Raw genomic sequence first — 15,087 nt, 5'->3', positions numbered from 1 at the left:
AGGGGAAAACATGCATCTCACAAGATCTCCAGCCCCTTTCATTTTTGGACCAAAGAACAACACTCTGAACAATTCCTTCCCCTCCTTGGTGTTTACTCCTTTCATATTCTTGAAGAGAATTGTCATATCTTCATTAGGATCCTGCTTCAGGAAAGCACTAAACTTTGGCAAATCTAGACATATTTAGATAGTTTAGTCTTTTCTCATAAGTCAAATTCCTCCAAAACCAAACACACAAATAAAATCTGCTTTGTTACCTTTTTAAAACCTTTTACCTATCCTCTAATTAAGCTCAAAGCTGAAGCAATATCTGATGGTTTGTTTTACTACTGCCCAGACCAGGGAAATGGTTCATGTGCTAAAGGAAGAGACTGAGAGTGTATTTACTTTTAAGTTAAGGATAATTGGTATCGCAAGTTTTCACTGAGAATTCTGATAACTTATATTCCCGGAGGTTCTAATTTGGGTATTTCATTTATATTTGATCTACTTAAGAATTTAATTCCTTGGTAACTAGTGACCAATTTGAGAAGAATATAGAGAAATGCATATTTAGAACATCCCATTGGAGGCTGCTTCTCCATGGGAATTGTGGCTTCTTGCTCTCCTTTTGTCTCTGTTAATATTGAGTGTGGCTTTTATACCTGAAAACCCTCATCATCCTAATGGGCCAGATTCAAAGGTGACAAATGGTGTAGCAGGTTACATGTTGGTAAGTCAGCGCAAACTGGTTGAAGTGGATGAATTTACACTCCAATAGGGCAGAAAGAAAGGGTGTAGAAAGAAAAGCAAGGAGCAGGACAGTGTAGGTGTAACAAGATGGTCTGCCCCTTTAAGGGTCAGGGGGCCTGGGGCCAGCCAGCCTTGTTCTATTATCACACCCAGCTGGGAAGGGGGCAGGGGATCCCTATAAAAGGCTAAGAGAGCTCAGGAGAGATGTGGGATGGGGTTAGCTCCTGTGAGTGGCCCTGGAGCAGAGAGAGGCAGGCAGAATGAAAGGCCATTAGGCCTCTCTGGATAACTGTTGATTAGCAAAATAACTTTGTCTTGTGTTTCTTTGTGATTTTTTGCTTGAATTAATAAACCATGCCCTGAGGGAAGGGCCTGAAAGAGATCTGGACATGGTGCTGATTCCTTCCTGGGCTGGGGAGATAGGCCAACAGTTTACATTAAAATAAAGCAAGGAAAGCCATCCAGCTGCTGACATCCAAAAGCTAGACCCGATCACACTCCTATACAGGTTCCAACACTCAAGCATACCAACACACACAGGGATACCCCTCTCCTGCATCCATGTGATGACAAGATACCACATGGATGGCTCCTCACATGGCACATCTACACTCATGCTGGCACCCACCCACCAAAAGGACACGCAGACCCTCAGGCACCCACCAGATGGGGCTGGATCCACAGCCCATTGAAGCCAATGGGAGTCTTTCCACTGACATCACTGGGCTCTGGGTCAGGCACATAAACAACCTTGGCAGATTTTGATTTTTGGCCATATAATTTTGACTGAAAAGATCAAGGTTTATTTTAAAGCATTTTTAATTTTCATCAATTTAAATGTTCACCAATGCAGGAAATTGGGAGTGGGGTCAGATCATTATTTAATGACAGCTGATGCTGCAATTCAAAAAGTTAAAGCTTTATAAACTGTGAAAACACAATTTGTCAACATCGTGTCCCCAAATACACAAAATAAATATCCTTGAATCAACAGATCTGACCTGTTTTTACTGTCAGTTTGCTAGTTCCTTTATAGAAAGCCCAATTCAAAAGTCTAAATCATTTAATAAGGTCTCAAGCAGCATTTTCTTACTTTGCCCGTCTATACATTTTAATTATTATTTGATGGAAACATGTTCTCATTGATTTATGCAGGTACAGTGAAATCAACATTTACCAATAAAAATCTAATCCTTCCAATCCTACCCATGGACATCCCTCCAGACTCCTGAATACATGTTATGCTGAGAAGGCTTCCTGGGGGCTGATATGATTTTATTTCATTGTTTTTAGGTTACTGGTGTGCATTGTAATGTTGGCGAGAGTAGGAACATGTGTACTTCTGCTTTATAGAAGAAAGTTATTCGTTTTAGCCTCAGAGACACACAACAACCGCACTGTCTCTAATATTTTGAAACAGCTCAACACCTCCCAGAAGATGAAACCTTTTCCTATTTGATATGGCAATAAAGAAAATAAGAGGGACTAGAACAAACCTCTTATGGGTTTTTGTTGGCAGCTCTTAGCTGTTGCTTTAAAATTATTCTTATTGTATGATTCCCCAACTCCACCCCCTTGTAGGGTTGCCAACCCTCCAGGACTGTCCCAGAGTCTCCAGGAATTAAAGATTAGTCTTTAATTAAAGATTATGCCCTGTGATGAAACCAACCAAAATTGGCAACCCTCCCCCCTCGCTTAAAGAAATGTGTTTAACAGCCCAGGCTAGGTGGGCTGCAGGGGGTCGTGTGGTGGATTCTGGGAGTGGGGCCGCAATCCGTGAAGTGGCAGCCCCTGTTGCCCAGGGAGGGGGCTGTGCCAGCTCCCAGCTGGGCAGGGGCCGGGTCTGAGAGGCGTTTTGCTCCCCTGCTCGGCGGCAGCAGCAGCTCTAGGGCGGGTTCTCCTCACGCCCCTGGGCGGGAGAGGCAGCGCGCGCACGGCAGCCAGCCCCGGCAGCAGGCTGCGCTCCCCGCCCGGCGCCGACAGGGTGCGGGGAAGGGCGAGGAGGGACCCGCGGGGGCAGAGTCGGTGACGTGCCCACCAGCCGGAGACACTCGGCGCAGCGCTGGTTCCGGCGGCACAAGGCAGCCGGGGGCTCCTCAGGCAGCGCCCGCTCCGCCCGGCGCTCTCCCTCCGCCCGCCATCCCGCCTTGTTCTCTGCTGGCCGGGGCGGGGCCCCCCTCGCAGCTGCCACCCTGAAGTTTCTGGCCGTGCTCCTGGCCGCAGGGATGCTCGCGTTCCTCGGTGCAATCATCTGCATCATCGCGAGCGTCCACCCTGCGGCCAGCCCCGCCGGAGCTCTCCGGGGTGCTGACAATGACTCCAGCGCCGCCGCCGCCAAGGGGCCCGGCGCTCTCCACGGTGCTGGGCAGAGCTTCTCGGGCGGCCCGCAGGACTCCCTGCTGGAGCTGCTCTCCGCCAGCGCCCGGCCCCGCCAGCAGCAGCAGCAGCAGCAGCAGCACCAGCCGCTCTTCAGCCGCTTCCTCTGCACGCCGCTGCCGGCCGAGTGCCCCTCCGACAGCCCCGCGCCGGGGGACGGCCCCGCGCCCGCCGAGGACCTCTTCTTCCTGCACGCCGCGGCCGAGCAGCTCAGGCAGACGGCGCTGCAGCAGAGGGACCAGATCCTGAGCGACCAGGAGACCATCCGCGAGCTGACGGGCAAGCTGAGCCAGTGCGAGAACGGGCTGGAGCTGAGCTTCCAGGACAGCGCCGCTCTCTGGGGCGGGCCCCGCAAAGACACCATGGGCGACCTGCCCTGGGACTCGCCTGCCATGGTCCAGGAGCTGGAGGATGCTGTCCGGTCGCTGAAAGACAGGATCGACAAGATAGAGGCAAGGCGTGAACCCCCTCCCCTCCCATCCCCCAGCAGCCCGGCGATCTCCCCTGCCGATCTTCCCACTTCTCCTCTTCCTCCCCACTCTGTGCCCCTCGGCCTTTCAGCTCCTACCCCTGAGCCTCTCCTTCCCCGCTTTGCACGGCCCTCTCCAGGGTTTTCCTAGATTGCCAGTGGCGGGGCGGGGGGCGGTTAGTGTATTTGAATACTTCATGTAATTAAATCAGAAATGTAATGTACTCTGGTAAATCAGACCCGGTCTGGCAAGCCCTGACTGTTGGCTCTGGGAAGTGTGTGTGTGTGTGTGTAGGGTGGTGGTGGTGAAATGGGGACACAGTATAATGGATTGAATATATGTGTGTGTGTGTGTGTTTGATTCCTTGCCACCTTTTCTCTAGTCTCTCCCTACTCTTTGATGTGAGATTTCCTATGGTAAATAGCTTTCACTGAAATAAAATAAGTAGCTCTCATAGAATCCACAGATGGAAATTATATATATATACAGAGAGAGAGAAGAAATGGCTATTTCATGCCCTCCTCTCACACTTCCAGATGCCCCACCAATGTCAGATTGTTCCCCACAGAATATTCACAGCCTAATTTTAATTGACTCTCAGGAGATGGGGCTTTCATCACTTCCCTTCAAAGACTCTTATGTAAAAGACCTGAGGACATTTTATAGGTATCCATTGAAACATTTTGTAGACATCTCTTCTCCATAAATGGAGATGTGTATCTCTTTCAACTCCACCCTCAAGTTTGTTTTGAATCCATGTCTCCATTCCCCACATATCAATACTATTAATTACTCAGGGCTAGAGCAGGCCACCAGCGCTCCCACAGAGTAGCATCTCACCCTGCCCATAGTCCTATTGGTGTGGGTGAGGGTAGTAGCATGGAGTTAGTCAGGCTAGATTCTGCTGCCTTCGCACATGATGAGTAGTTCCTTACTTATCAAGTTATGTCACTGATTGCAATGAGACTGCTTGCAGAGTAAGCCGTGTATTACTCACTGGGAGCAAGGTGGTAGAATATGCTACAAATTATTACATTAATAACAATAATGAATATTGCTTACATAAGAAATAATGAATTATGAAAGTGAGGCCATGAACATTTTTGTTTACACTCAAGAAATGGCCCTGGGTCATTTTCTGCTTGCCTGCAGTGCTATTACTCTATCTGTCCCTCCTTTGGGGTCACTGCCCAGGTTTCAGTCTCCGGTCTGGTTACAAGTGGATGAAAGCGAGCCTTACTTAAAGACTTACAACAGCTGTTCCCTTTGGTGGGTAGGTGTGGGAGGGTCTGTGTGTGCAAACTGAATTCTCATTTTGTTAGTGGCAGATGGCAATCTCAGAGATGATATACACCTTTGCAAAGTGAGTTAAATGTCTCTTTTCTTTCTGGGATGCCCTCTGGCTAGATCTCGAGCTGAGAGATACTGATGGATTTGTGTATCTTCAAGAGCTGAAATCCTGGCCCCACTGAAGTCCATGACTTTGGTGAGGTGAGGATTTTACCAATCTGTGTAGCATGTCATCTGGGTACATTATGAGGAGACATGTTTCTTATAGCAAGTAAAGGGTTGCCACTTCCCTGTGGAATGAGCATGGGTTTGCCACTCAACCCAAGGATCTCCCAAGATCTGTACGGATCTCAGAAGATCTGCCAAAGGCCAGGGACATCTGTATAGAAACCTGGATGTTGTGACTGACTCCAGGGCCGACTGATCCCCCATCTGGATTCCTGGCAAGGGATTCCCCACTCATTTCTATCTATGAATGAAAAGGGAGCTCTCAGCATGGGAGAGTGATGTGGGGAGAATGAAAATTTAACCCAAGCCGATACCAATGCCTGTCCAAACTCACCTCTCCACTCCAAGGTCTCTCAACCCCTGGAGGGCTCTTAGTGGATTGGGGGGGGGCAGGGGAAGAGTGTGCCATGAAGACAGCTCATCGTCTTCCACACGGGAAGGAGGAGAGGTATATGTCGGGGGAATCCTATGAGCATAGAATCTAGAGATGGGTGGACAGGGATGATCTCTCTCCCAGAAACACCATCATCAGGGATAACTTTTTGCATGCAAAAAAACCAGAAAAGAAGAGAAACATACTTAGGCACATACAGTGTGAGAGAGAGTCTGATACACAAACAGAGAGAAAGAGCTAACATAACACATGTAGCCACTCAGATTATCCATGCAACAGATGGGCAGAAAAACACAAGAAGAGACAGAGACAAACAAAGACCCGGGGAGAGACAGATATGCAGGAAGATGGCTGGTGAGACAAAGAGAGAGGCAAGTGCACACACATAGGAAGAGACTATGAAACACGCATGGAATTACAGATCCACACAGATATGCAGAGTGAGGAGAACTAGTGAGCTCCCAGAGAGCAACACGCACACAGAGGAGAGAAAGAGGCACATATAGGAACAGAGGAAAGACTGTCACATACACGGTGCGAGACAGACACACCAAGGGACAGAGACACACATGCAAGGAGACAAAGATCCCTCTAGAGAGAGAGCCAGACACACCATACCCATAGAAACTCCCCAGAATGGAGGGACACATGGGCAGAGGGTCAGAAAAATGCAAAGACTGAGAGAGAGAAACACAAACACAACTAGACACACACACACAGGGGTAGAGAGGAAAAGTCTCTCTCTCTCTCTCTCTCACACACACACACACACACACACAAACACACACAGAAACCCATAGAGACGGACAGTACAACACACAGAACCCCAGATGATGGGTGTACATTACATTTCATCTCATTGAGCATCATGAGATGACAAAGTGGATAATGTGATGCCTGTTAGTTTTACCATTATGTGCCATAACATAAGTCATAATTCTTTGCCTCCAAAAAGCAGCACTCCATTTCAGGAGATGGTGGGGTGTTGTATAATATATGAGCTATTTTGACCTGTTTTCTGTGAATTCAAATGGCAGTTGCAAGGGATGGTCTAGACAATATTTGGTCTTGCCATGAGGGCAGGGTACTGGACTTGATGGCCTCTCGAGGTCCCTTCCAGTCCTAGAATCTATGAATCTAAGAGGGGCAAGGTGAGGGGAGGTACTGTCATTGGGGGACCTTCCTTCTTCTGTTTCTTTATTTCTATTTGCACTGACATAGTAAAGAGAGGGAGACAGATATGTACACAGAGGGCCAAATTCTGCTCTCAGTTGTACCAGTGAAACTTGGATAGCTTCAGTGAGTTTACAAATGAAAGCAGCATTTGGCAGAGAGACACAAACATGTAAAAGTATCCACTTGATGATATGAGGTTAATATCAGTGCATCAAAGGATGGTGGCAAGTGGACCAAGAGTGTGCTCTGTATTGTATCTTCTGGGAGTCAAGACTGTTTATACTTTGCAATAAATTCTCAGCACCTCACAGACCCAGGCCAAGGGATCAAGCAATTGAGTAGATAGGATAGTATGTCACAGACAGGTTGGGATAAGGCTTCTTTGGTTCTAGTCTGAAAAACATGTCAGTTAGAACTTACTGTATGTGATGGTCCAACATAATATTAAACCCTAGAAGTCCGAGGTGGAGACAGTCTATTAGATTACATCTAATCTCCGTGCTGCAAGGCTGTCGCCTGTAGCGTACTATCCAGTTGTTTGTCTGGTGCAGTACAAAATGTCAGCAGCTATTGAGCTTCTCCACTTTCCCTTGGAGAGGCTATTCCACATTCTGAGATTTCACTGTTCCTAGAGAGCCCACACAATAGGCTTGCACTTGGTCACACCTAATTAGGGTAACCAGACGTCCTGTTTTAAAAAGGGACAGTCCTGTATTTAAGCCCTCCTGCAGGTGTCCCAGCTTTTTCTTAAAAATGGGCAAATTGTCCTGTATTTTCTGTCTCCCCCCTCCCCCATCAGTACTGGCAGGTCCTGTTGCTGGCTGGATCCCTGTTTGTCAGCCGCCCACCTACCAGCAGTGTGTATTGGGGTCCAGTGGCTAACGATGGAGGTGGGTATGCAAAGCTAGTGGCGGGGCAAAGATGCAGCTCGTGGGGCCGGCTGCTCCCCCTGCCGGTCCATCAGCGCAGCCCCTGCTGCATGCCTGCTCTTGGCCAGCAGGGCCTACTGTCCGTCCTGTTTCTGGCAGGCACTGGCTGTGCTGTGAGCTGCAGTGGCTAGTAAGTGCAGGCGGGCGCCATGCGGTGACTAGTTACATGTCACCTCTACTGCCAACCCATCGGCCCTTGACATGCTTCCCCTCTCACTGTCCTCTACCTGCTTTGCCCCTTCACCCTCCCAACCCCGCTGCTCCTCCATTTCCTTCCCAGCAGGACGCATCCCACTCTCAGGGCTGTGTGGCGAACCAGCCCCTGATCAGAGCGTTCAGCTCACCAGCAGCCTGGCAAGCAGGCTCCTTCCTTCCCTCACTGCATCTGGCTGGGCCGACACCCTAAGAAAGCCCAAGACCCTCTGGCCCAGGACACCGGCCCCAAGAGGAGCCAAGCCCTGCATGTGCCAAAGCCCTGCACAGCTCTGGAACTGGGAAGCCTCTCCGCCCCTCAGCTAAACTCTGGATTGGCGGCAGGGGGAGTGGAAAAGCAATATCCAGCCCATTCATGCCCCGACCCTGCAGGCTCCACAGCAGCCCCCCAGGGAAGGGGCTTAGCATCCTCTTCACCCCCTCCCCATGCCCCCACACCCCAAGGAGCGCGGAACTGTTCTGTCCCCCCAGGCACCCTCCTCTGCTGAGCCATCTCTCTCTGGCGGGGTTCACTGAAGCCCCTGCAGTCAGGTTCCCTGGGTCCTGGTGCACAATGCATCCTTAGGGCTTAACTCCTTCCTGCCCGCACTGTAGTCGGGGGACAAGAGGCAGCTGGGTTATGTCGATGGCCAGCAGCAGCCTGGAGGTGTTAGCTGCCTTGACACTGTGCATGCAGGAAGGGACAAGCTGCTTCCAGCTACATGGGAGCGGGTGAGGGGAGAGAAGAGCTCTGCAGAGACACAGGCCAGATCACCCCTTCCCCACTCCTCACCCCGCCTGCGGCTGGAAGCAGCTCCCATCACTGCCTTCCTGCACAGTGTGGAAAGGCTGCTGCTGGCCACATTCTGGTGTGAACCCTGGCAGAAATCTGGGGAGGGAGGCAGGTGATCCTGCATGTCCCTACCCCATCTGTTGCCTCGGGAAGACGTGATGCCAGGTACCAGGACAGGCAGGTTCAACCTGCGGGCCCAGCCAGGCATGGAGGGTGGAGAACACCAGGCAGGGAGGGTTGGGTCAGTTGGTCACCCCCTCCCTCTATTTGTGGGAGTGAGTGTAGGTCACCCCCATGTGTGTGGAGGGGTAAGGGGGTAGGGTTACGTATGTCACCCCTCCCCATGTGAACCCTAAAGTCTTAAAGATAAAAAGATAAATAAAAATAATCCAACTACGCAGTATTTCTTTTTAACAGGGACTCAGTCAACTTGATGTTAATTTGAACATTTGTACAATTGATTGCCATTGAACTCTCTTGAATACAAGTAATTTTACCAGGTGTCCTGTATTCAGCACAGGGACATATGATCACCCTACACCTAATACAAGACAAAACATCCCATTATGAAGTAGAAAAATGATAGTCTCTCTTGACACAGCTTGATTAGTCAGCCTCTAAAATACTGCATTCAGTTTTTGGCACCTGATGCCAAGAAGAGGGCAGAGGAAGAGGAAGATGTCAGCAACTTGGTGGAAGCAACTAAAATTATTGGTGATGGGAATAATTGACCAAAGAAGGAAGATTAAAAATGTTGAGTACATAACAGACCACAAGTATTTGAAAGGTGTTGCTTTTAAGGAGGGGGAGGAATTGTTCAGTGTGAGTGTCACTAGGAGCAATAGGATAGAATTGAGCAAAGGGTAAACGTCACCTGAATCTTAAGAACATTCTAAGAGCAAGATTTCTTAGCCTGTGGAACAGTCTCCCAAGGGAAGTAGTGGAAGCCCTAGCAAGTTGGCACTTTTAGATAGGATTGGACAAAGCACTAGAAAACAAACTGTATGGGGAATATTCTGCAGTAATTGGAGATGAGGGGGGTTGGCCTAATATATCTCTTCTAATAGTGATTTCTGTGTGTTTTCATCTGGGTTGTGTCTCTGCACCTCAGCTTCCAGTTTTATTTGCTTTCTGCTAAGGATTTTTTTAAAGATAAAAATTCTGTGGGGGGGGATAAAGTGGGGGGAAAGGGTCAATTGGTGGGGATATGTCATGGCAGAAGTCTTTCTTTGGGACTGACAGTGCTCTTGGCACTGAATAAGGCATAGAAAAAGAGCTGTTCCCTGCCTTCATAGACAGACAAAACCAAACGCACCGATAGACTCATACGAAGGTTCTGTCTTAGAGCATCTATCTGGTAACAAGAACATTAAGTGACAGTCTTTTTATTGATATGGGTTAACATTTGCAGGTTTTGCAAGAGAAGTGAGTTTTGGGAGGGATTTGAAAGAAGATTATTAATATAATCTGAATGCTGTTAGTGTGGCTGTCAGTCATAACAGGATTTATTGGCGCTTCAAAAAACCCCTATTAAGTAGTTTCATTCTTAATTTTTTTTTTACATGATTTAGCTGTGGTTAGACAAGCTGGCTTGATAATCCTGGAGGCTGGAATCCCCTATCCCCAAAGAACAGGGGCACAACTGACAGAAGCAGTAACACTTCCCAGGCACACCACCCTCAGCAACTGTGCACCCCGCTCGCTCTGGAGAGACCCCTACCAGCTGAGGGTATCCTTGGGCCTTTCAGTCCCCAGCCCTCCTGCTGAGACGGCGGATGGAGAAGGGGAGAACAGCATCAGTTGTGTTGGATTTGTTTGTGGAATGTGGACACCTGTCCACTAGGGAATGGAATGGGTTATCTAACTCATTTCACATAGGCCATCAGACAGCAATCGTCAGATGAGAACAACTCTTCCAGCACTACCAACCTCAGACTAAAGTCAGACTGATTCCTAGAGATAAAAGCTTCTATAACCAATTCCTTAATCCCTCTAGCCGTTCAGTCTCCCAAGCGACTCTTCCTTTCTTCTTCCTGGGCAGTATGTTTTTCTCATTTTCTCACGTTCTCTCCATGTCTCTGTAGACGCACACACACACTTATGCATGGACATATATTTTTGGCTTGCAAAGCCAGTGATGCCAGAGGCACTAGTTAATTTGTTTTAATTTCAGCCCCAAACTTAAGAGAGAACAATTGACCTTAACCCAATTTGCTGCTTTCAGTCTGTGGAGCCTTCTCCACTCCTACACCCATCTGAGATGGGTAAAGGAGGAAGGGAAACGGACAAGCCAATCCAGAGTTTTATAAGGGAACTAATCCTTATTAAACCACAATACTATTCTACACTAATCACCCAGTAACTGCCATGTCATTGTTTTTAAACTGTGATGTTTTGGCCCATTACATAAATTACTAGCGTACCTTTGTCTAAAGGAATCTGCTATGGAGAGAAACAGGATTGTCCATACCATTTCAGTTCATGGCAAACCAGAGACATTGGACCTCTTATCAGGAAAAAAAGATCCTAAGTGGAAAAAACCTATTATGTCACATCTGGTCCACTTTCCGCCCCCACCTCCACTGTAAGGTGGTTCTCTACAGTATGTCCCTTGTGGCTTTGTCTTGGTGAGTTTTTAGTGACTTCAGCAGCAGGGCTTTCTACCTCTTCCCCTGGGAGACTGGTGCGCAGTCTAACAAGCCTCTCTGATAGGAATGGTTTCTTGTCATTCATATGGAGCGAGTGTACTGAGGCAGTGCCCAGCCCCAGGCTGCAGAGTGGCTGTAGAAAGGCTGTGCTCAGGCTAATGCAGTCCTAAAGCTGCATTAGTATCTGTGGCCATCTCCATGGGGGAGAGGAGGAAGTGAGGTTGCGGGGGGGATTCCATGTAGGAGCAGAATCTCTTTTGCTATGTGAACGTACAGTGCCTAGCAAAATGGAGCCCTCGTCTCAGCTGGAGCCTCTAGGTCCTACTGTAATAACAAGAATTCTCCAGCCCCATTTTTTCCGCAAACCACTTCAATCCCACCTGCCCCCTGCATGCCAGTGTGCATGGGTCCCGACAAAGCTGAGCTTCCTTTATGGACCTCTGCTACACCCTTTGCACAGTGGAACCACAGTGGTGTTGATTCCAGAGGAGTCTTTGCAAAGACAGAAGAAGGACTGGTCCCATAGCTTCCAAACTGATGCAATCTAGATTGAGAGGTTTTCCATGAGCATATGGGGCATTCGTCCTTGGTCTTGTCCTCTTTATCTTAGCAGTTAAGGTGAACATATTGGAGGGAGGAGATAGGAGAGGGGAGATTGTAACAAAAGCAGTGACAACAGATTTTGTAATGCATTAGCTAAATGATCTCCTTATATAAATGAAAGTGCATTTGCTTAACAATGAATAAAAACCAATCAAGTCCCAGATTCACAGACTCACAGATTGCCAAGGTGTTGGCTTCTCCCCCACCCCCACTCCAGACGTTGACATTTAACGTGACTAATATTAACTGGCAAATTTCAATCTTTTTGTTGGTTTGGCAGCACAAAAGCATAGCAAAGCCCCTGCTGCCCACCCCCTTGCTGCCTTCACTATGGCAGATGGGAAGCGCTGAGCTCAATGAACAGCTTTTCAGAATTCGTTCCGTACATTCCCTCCTCCCAAAAGGTCAGGGGTAAATAACAGCAGTGCAGCAGTTACAGCTTTGAAGTAATTTGGTTTGAGAGGAAAGGTGCTAGATTGGCAGGTCTGGAAACTGAAATCCCCATCACAGGCACAACTCAGCCAGCGGCAGTGAAATTTTCCAGCTCACTGATGTATCTCAATGCTGGCTCTAGGGGAAGCCTTTAGGTTTTGATGTGGGGAGTTCAGTCTCTATGGCCCTGTCAATCCTGGGCCTCTCTGGCGAGCTAGGCAATTAGCCCATGATGGGATGATGGCTTTGTGCTGTGAAAATCTGTCCCACTAGGAACGGGATTGAAACACCCTTCAGCTAATTCTGCGCAAGCCACTGAACACATGTCAGGAGGTATTTATTTCCTGGTCCACTGGCCTGGGACCAGACTGGAACTGCTGACCTGGAAGTGAAAGGCTGCATGAACCATTCACCATCAAATCGTTTGGCAATACATTTTTGTCTCTTCCCACAAAGAGTGAGGCTAATATGATCATTCCAGGGGGAGCTGTAAATTATGTCCTCGTACTCCAGAAACGTCCTGACTTACATCCCACCTGGGTCAAGCAGAGTCCTTATAGGAATGGCCAGACAGATCCCACTAGTCAATCCCAGCTGCTCCTTACTCTCTTCTAGGAGATGAGCTAATCCTGAGGAGCCTGTCCAAAAATCATGCTCCTTGCTGACAACCCCAGGCATAAGCCAAGTTTTGAGGTGCAGGGGCCCTTGCTGGCACCTTCCAACCTAGCACAAACCTTCCCATCTGCCTGACCCCACCAACTCTACATGAAAGGTGATCTAGAGCAGAACCCTCTCTAACACTCCCAGGGACAAGCACTTTCATCCAAAACCCCGACCAGCTTCTGAAGCCCTCTCTCCTTGCAGTGCCAAACTGACCCTCTCACAGCTTCTGAAATCTTCCCTCCCCATCCTCCAGAGACAAACCCTCTCCCAGCTGCCCAAAACCTTACTCTCTGCTCCACAGTGACAGTTTCCACTGTCTCCTGCCCAGTTGCCATGCCCTTCCCACCCACCCCGATTTCTGTTGCTTTCTGAAATTGTCTGGGGCTCCGCAGGTCTAATTTTGCACCGGCCCCTGCTAGGTTGGTTGATGTTCTCTGCTAGGGAAATGGGATGACATTCCTACTGTCCCTTTCAGTCAGCACACAGGGAAAGTGATGACAAGTGAATGCTCTGTGTGCACGCAGGTTATGCTGGCTCATCGTCCCATATGCTGACAGTGCCAGAGCCAACACTGCAATCTTGTTCTCCTCATAGCGAATACAAGAGCATCTTTGTGGCCCATCCAGGAATCAGTGGAGTTAGGGGAGGGAGGGAGAGGAACAGATAAACTGAGACAGAGAGATCAATACAGAAAGAGAGAGAAAAGGTAGGGGAGAGAGACAAAAATAATTAGAGAATGTGGTATGAAGGGAGCTAGGGAAAGAGAGAAAAGTTTCAGAGAGAAATGGAGGAAGCTGCCAGAAGAAAGAAAAGGTGTTACAGAGAAAGAAGGAAAAGGAAAAAAAGGCAGTCAGAGGGAACGAGGAAAAAAAAAGAGATCTTTATTGATCAGTGTAGGGCAGATTGTCATGATAATAACAGTGATAAGAGCTAGTTCTCTTTTCTATTAACAGATGGAGCTGAACATGAAAACAGGGACATGGCATTTAAATCCAGAGCTAGAACAATCAAAGGGTGTAGCAGACAGTATCTCTGCAGCCTTTGTAATATCCAAGCATCCTAAATGGATTAGAAAAGCCCTCAAAATCCACAGCAATAGTAATAGTAAATAAATAAATAAATAAATAAGAGCTAAAACCAACAGGGAGCACAAGTAAATAACCCCACCAAACAAAGTAGGGCACCCCACACACCCACTTGATCATAAATTATTGCTCTCATGGACATGTAAATGACTCATTCAGCTTTCCCTCCTTTCCATCCATCCCCCTTCCCTGCTGTTCCTTTCCTCAGCTTTCTCTTCTCCTTTCTGTGTCTTTATCAATGTGTTATTTTGCCCCCACAAAAAGCACCATGTGCCCAATAGGGAGTATCTAGAAGTAATGGCACAAAATTGAGCAAAGGGAAAATGTGAATGGAGATCAGGAAATGTGTTCCTAACAGTGAGAACTTCAAAGCCTGTAGAATAATCTCCCAAGGAAAGTGGTGGGAGCCCTGTTGTTTGGGACAATTAAAGCTAGAATGGAAATACCACCAGGGAATAGATTTTAGAAGACAATCCTGCATTGGCTGGTGGCAGGGGGTGGAACTAGATAGCATAATAGATCTCTTTCATCTTTAATGCTTACAATTCTATGACTGTAATTGCAATTAAAGCGTCTTTTGCCCTGAAGGAGGCCAGGATAGAGAAGTACTCAGCAGGCAGTTGACTAAAGAGAGAATTTACCCCCCTCTAACCATCACCTCTTTGCTGATGGAGCATTTTCTTGTTAATTCATCTGTATTCTAAAAGTATGTTCTATGCCTCATTTTACTCACAGTGGGGATGTTTTTTCCCTTGATAGAATAACACGAGAAGTGATGTAGTTTGTGATGTTTTTTAAAATGATTATTATTCAAAAAGAGGTTCCATTATCACTGGCTTAGCTAAAAAAGCCTAGCAGAAGCAGCTGATCTTCTCCCACCTACCAGGTTGCTAGGAAGTCCATCTCTCTGCATGAGTCTTTGCCTGACAGTCCTGGAATTGTTGCTCTGTTATTAATTCTATTTTTATTATTAATGCAAAGAAGATGAGAAAGACATGTTCACCAGTAGCCCTCACTGCTTTTTCTCAGGAAATAGATTGTGTGGAATATGTCTTCCTGATCCTAGACCATCCCAG

At 47.8% G+C, this 15,087-nt stretch overlaps 1 protein-coding gene across 1 annotated transcript in view; it reads left to right on the top strand.

Annotated features, from left to right (window-relative positions):
- The first annotated feature begins 1,865 nt into the window (after positions 1 to 1,865).
- Positions 1,866 to 15,087, top strand: part of NPTXR (neuronal pentraxin receptor) — a 36,671-nt gene continuing 23,449 nt past the window's right edge. Inside the window, exons 1-2 of the mRNA XM_030549321.1 lie at positions 1,866 to 1,887; positions 2,716 to 3,560. Of these exons, the coding sequence (XP_030405181.1) occupies positions 1,866 to 1,887; positions 2,716 to 3,560 (867 nt within the window). The remainder of the gene's footprint in view (positions 1,888 to 2,715; positions 3,561 to 15,087) is intronic.

The sequence above is a fragment of the Gopherus evgoodei genome, chromosome 1, assembly GCF_007399415.2.
Source record: "Gopherus evgoodei ecotype Sinaloan lineage chromosome 1, rGopEvg1_v1.p, whole genome shotgun sequence".
Classification (NCBI taxonomy): Eukaryota; Metazoa; Chordata; order Testudines; family Testudinidae; genus Gopherus; species Gopherus evgoodei.
Note: the sequence above shows the minus strand (reverse complement) of the source record. Positions and strands in the feature narration are given on the sequence as shown.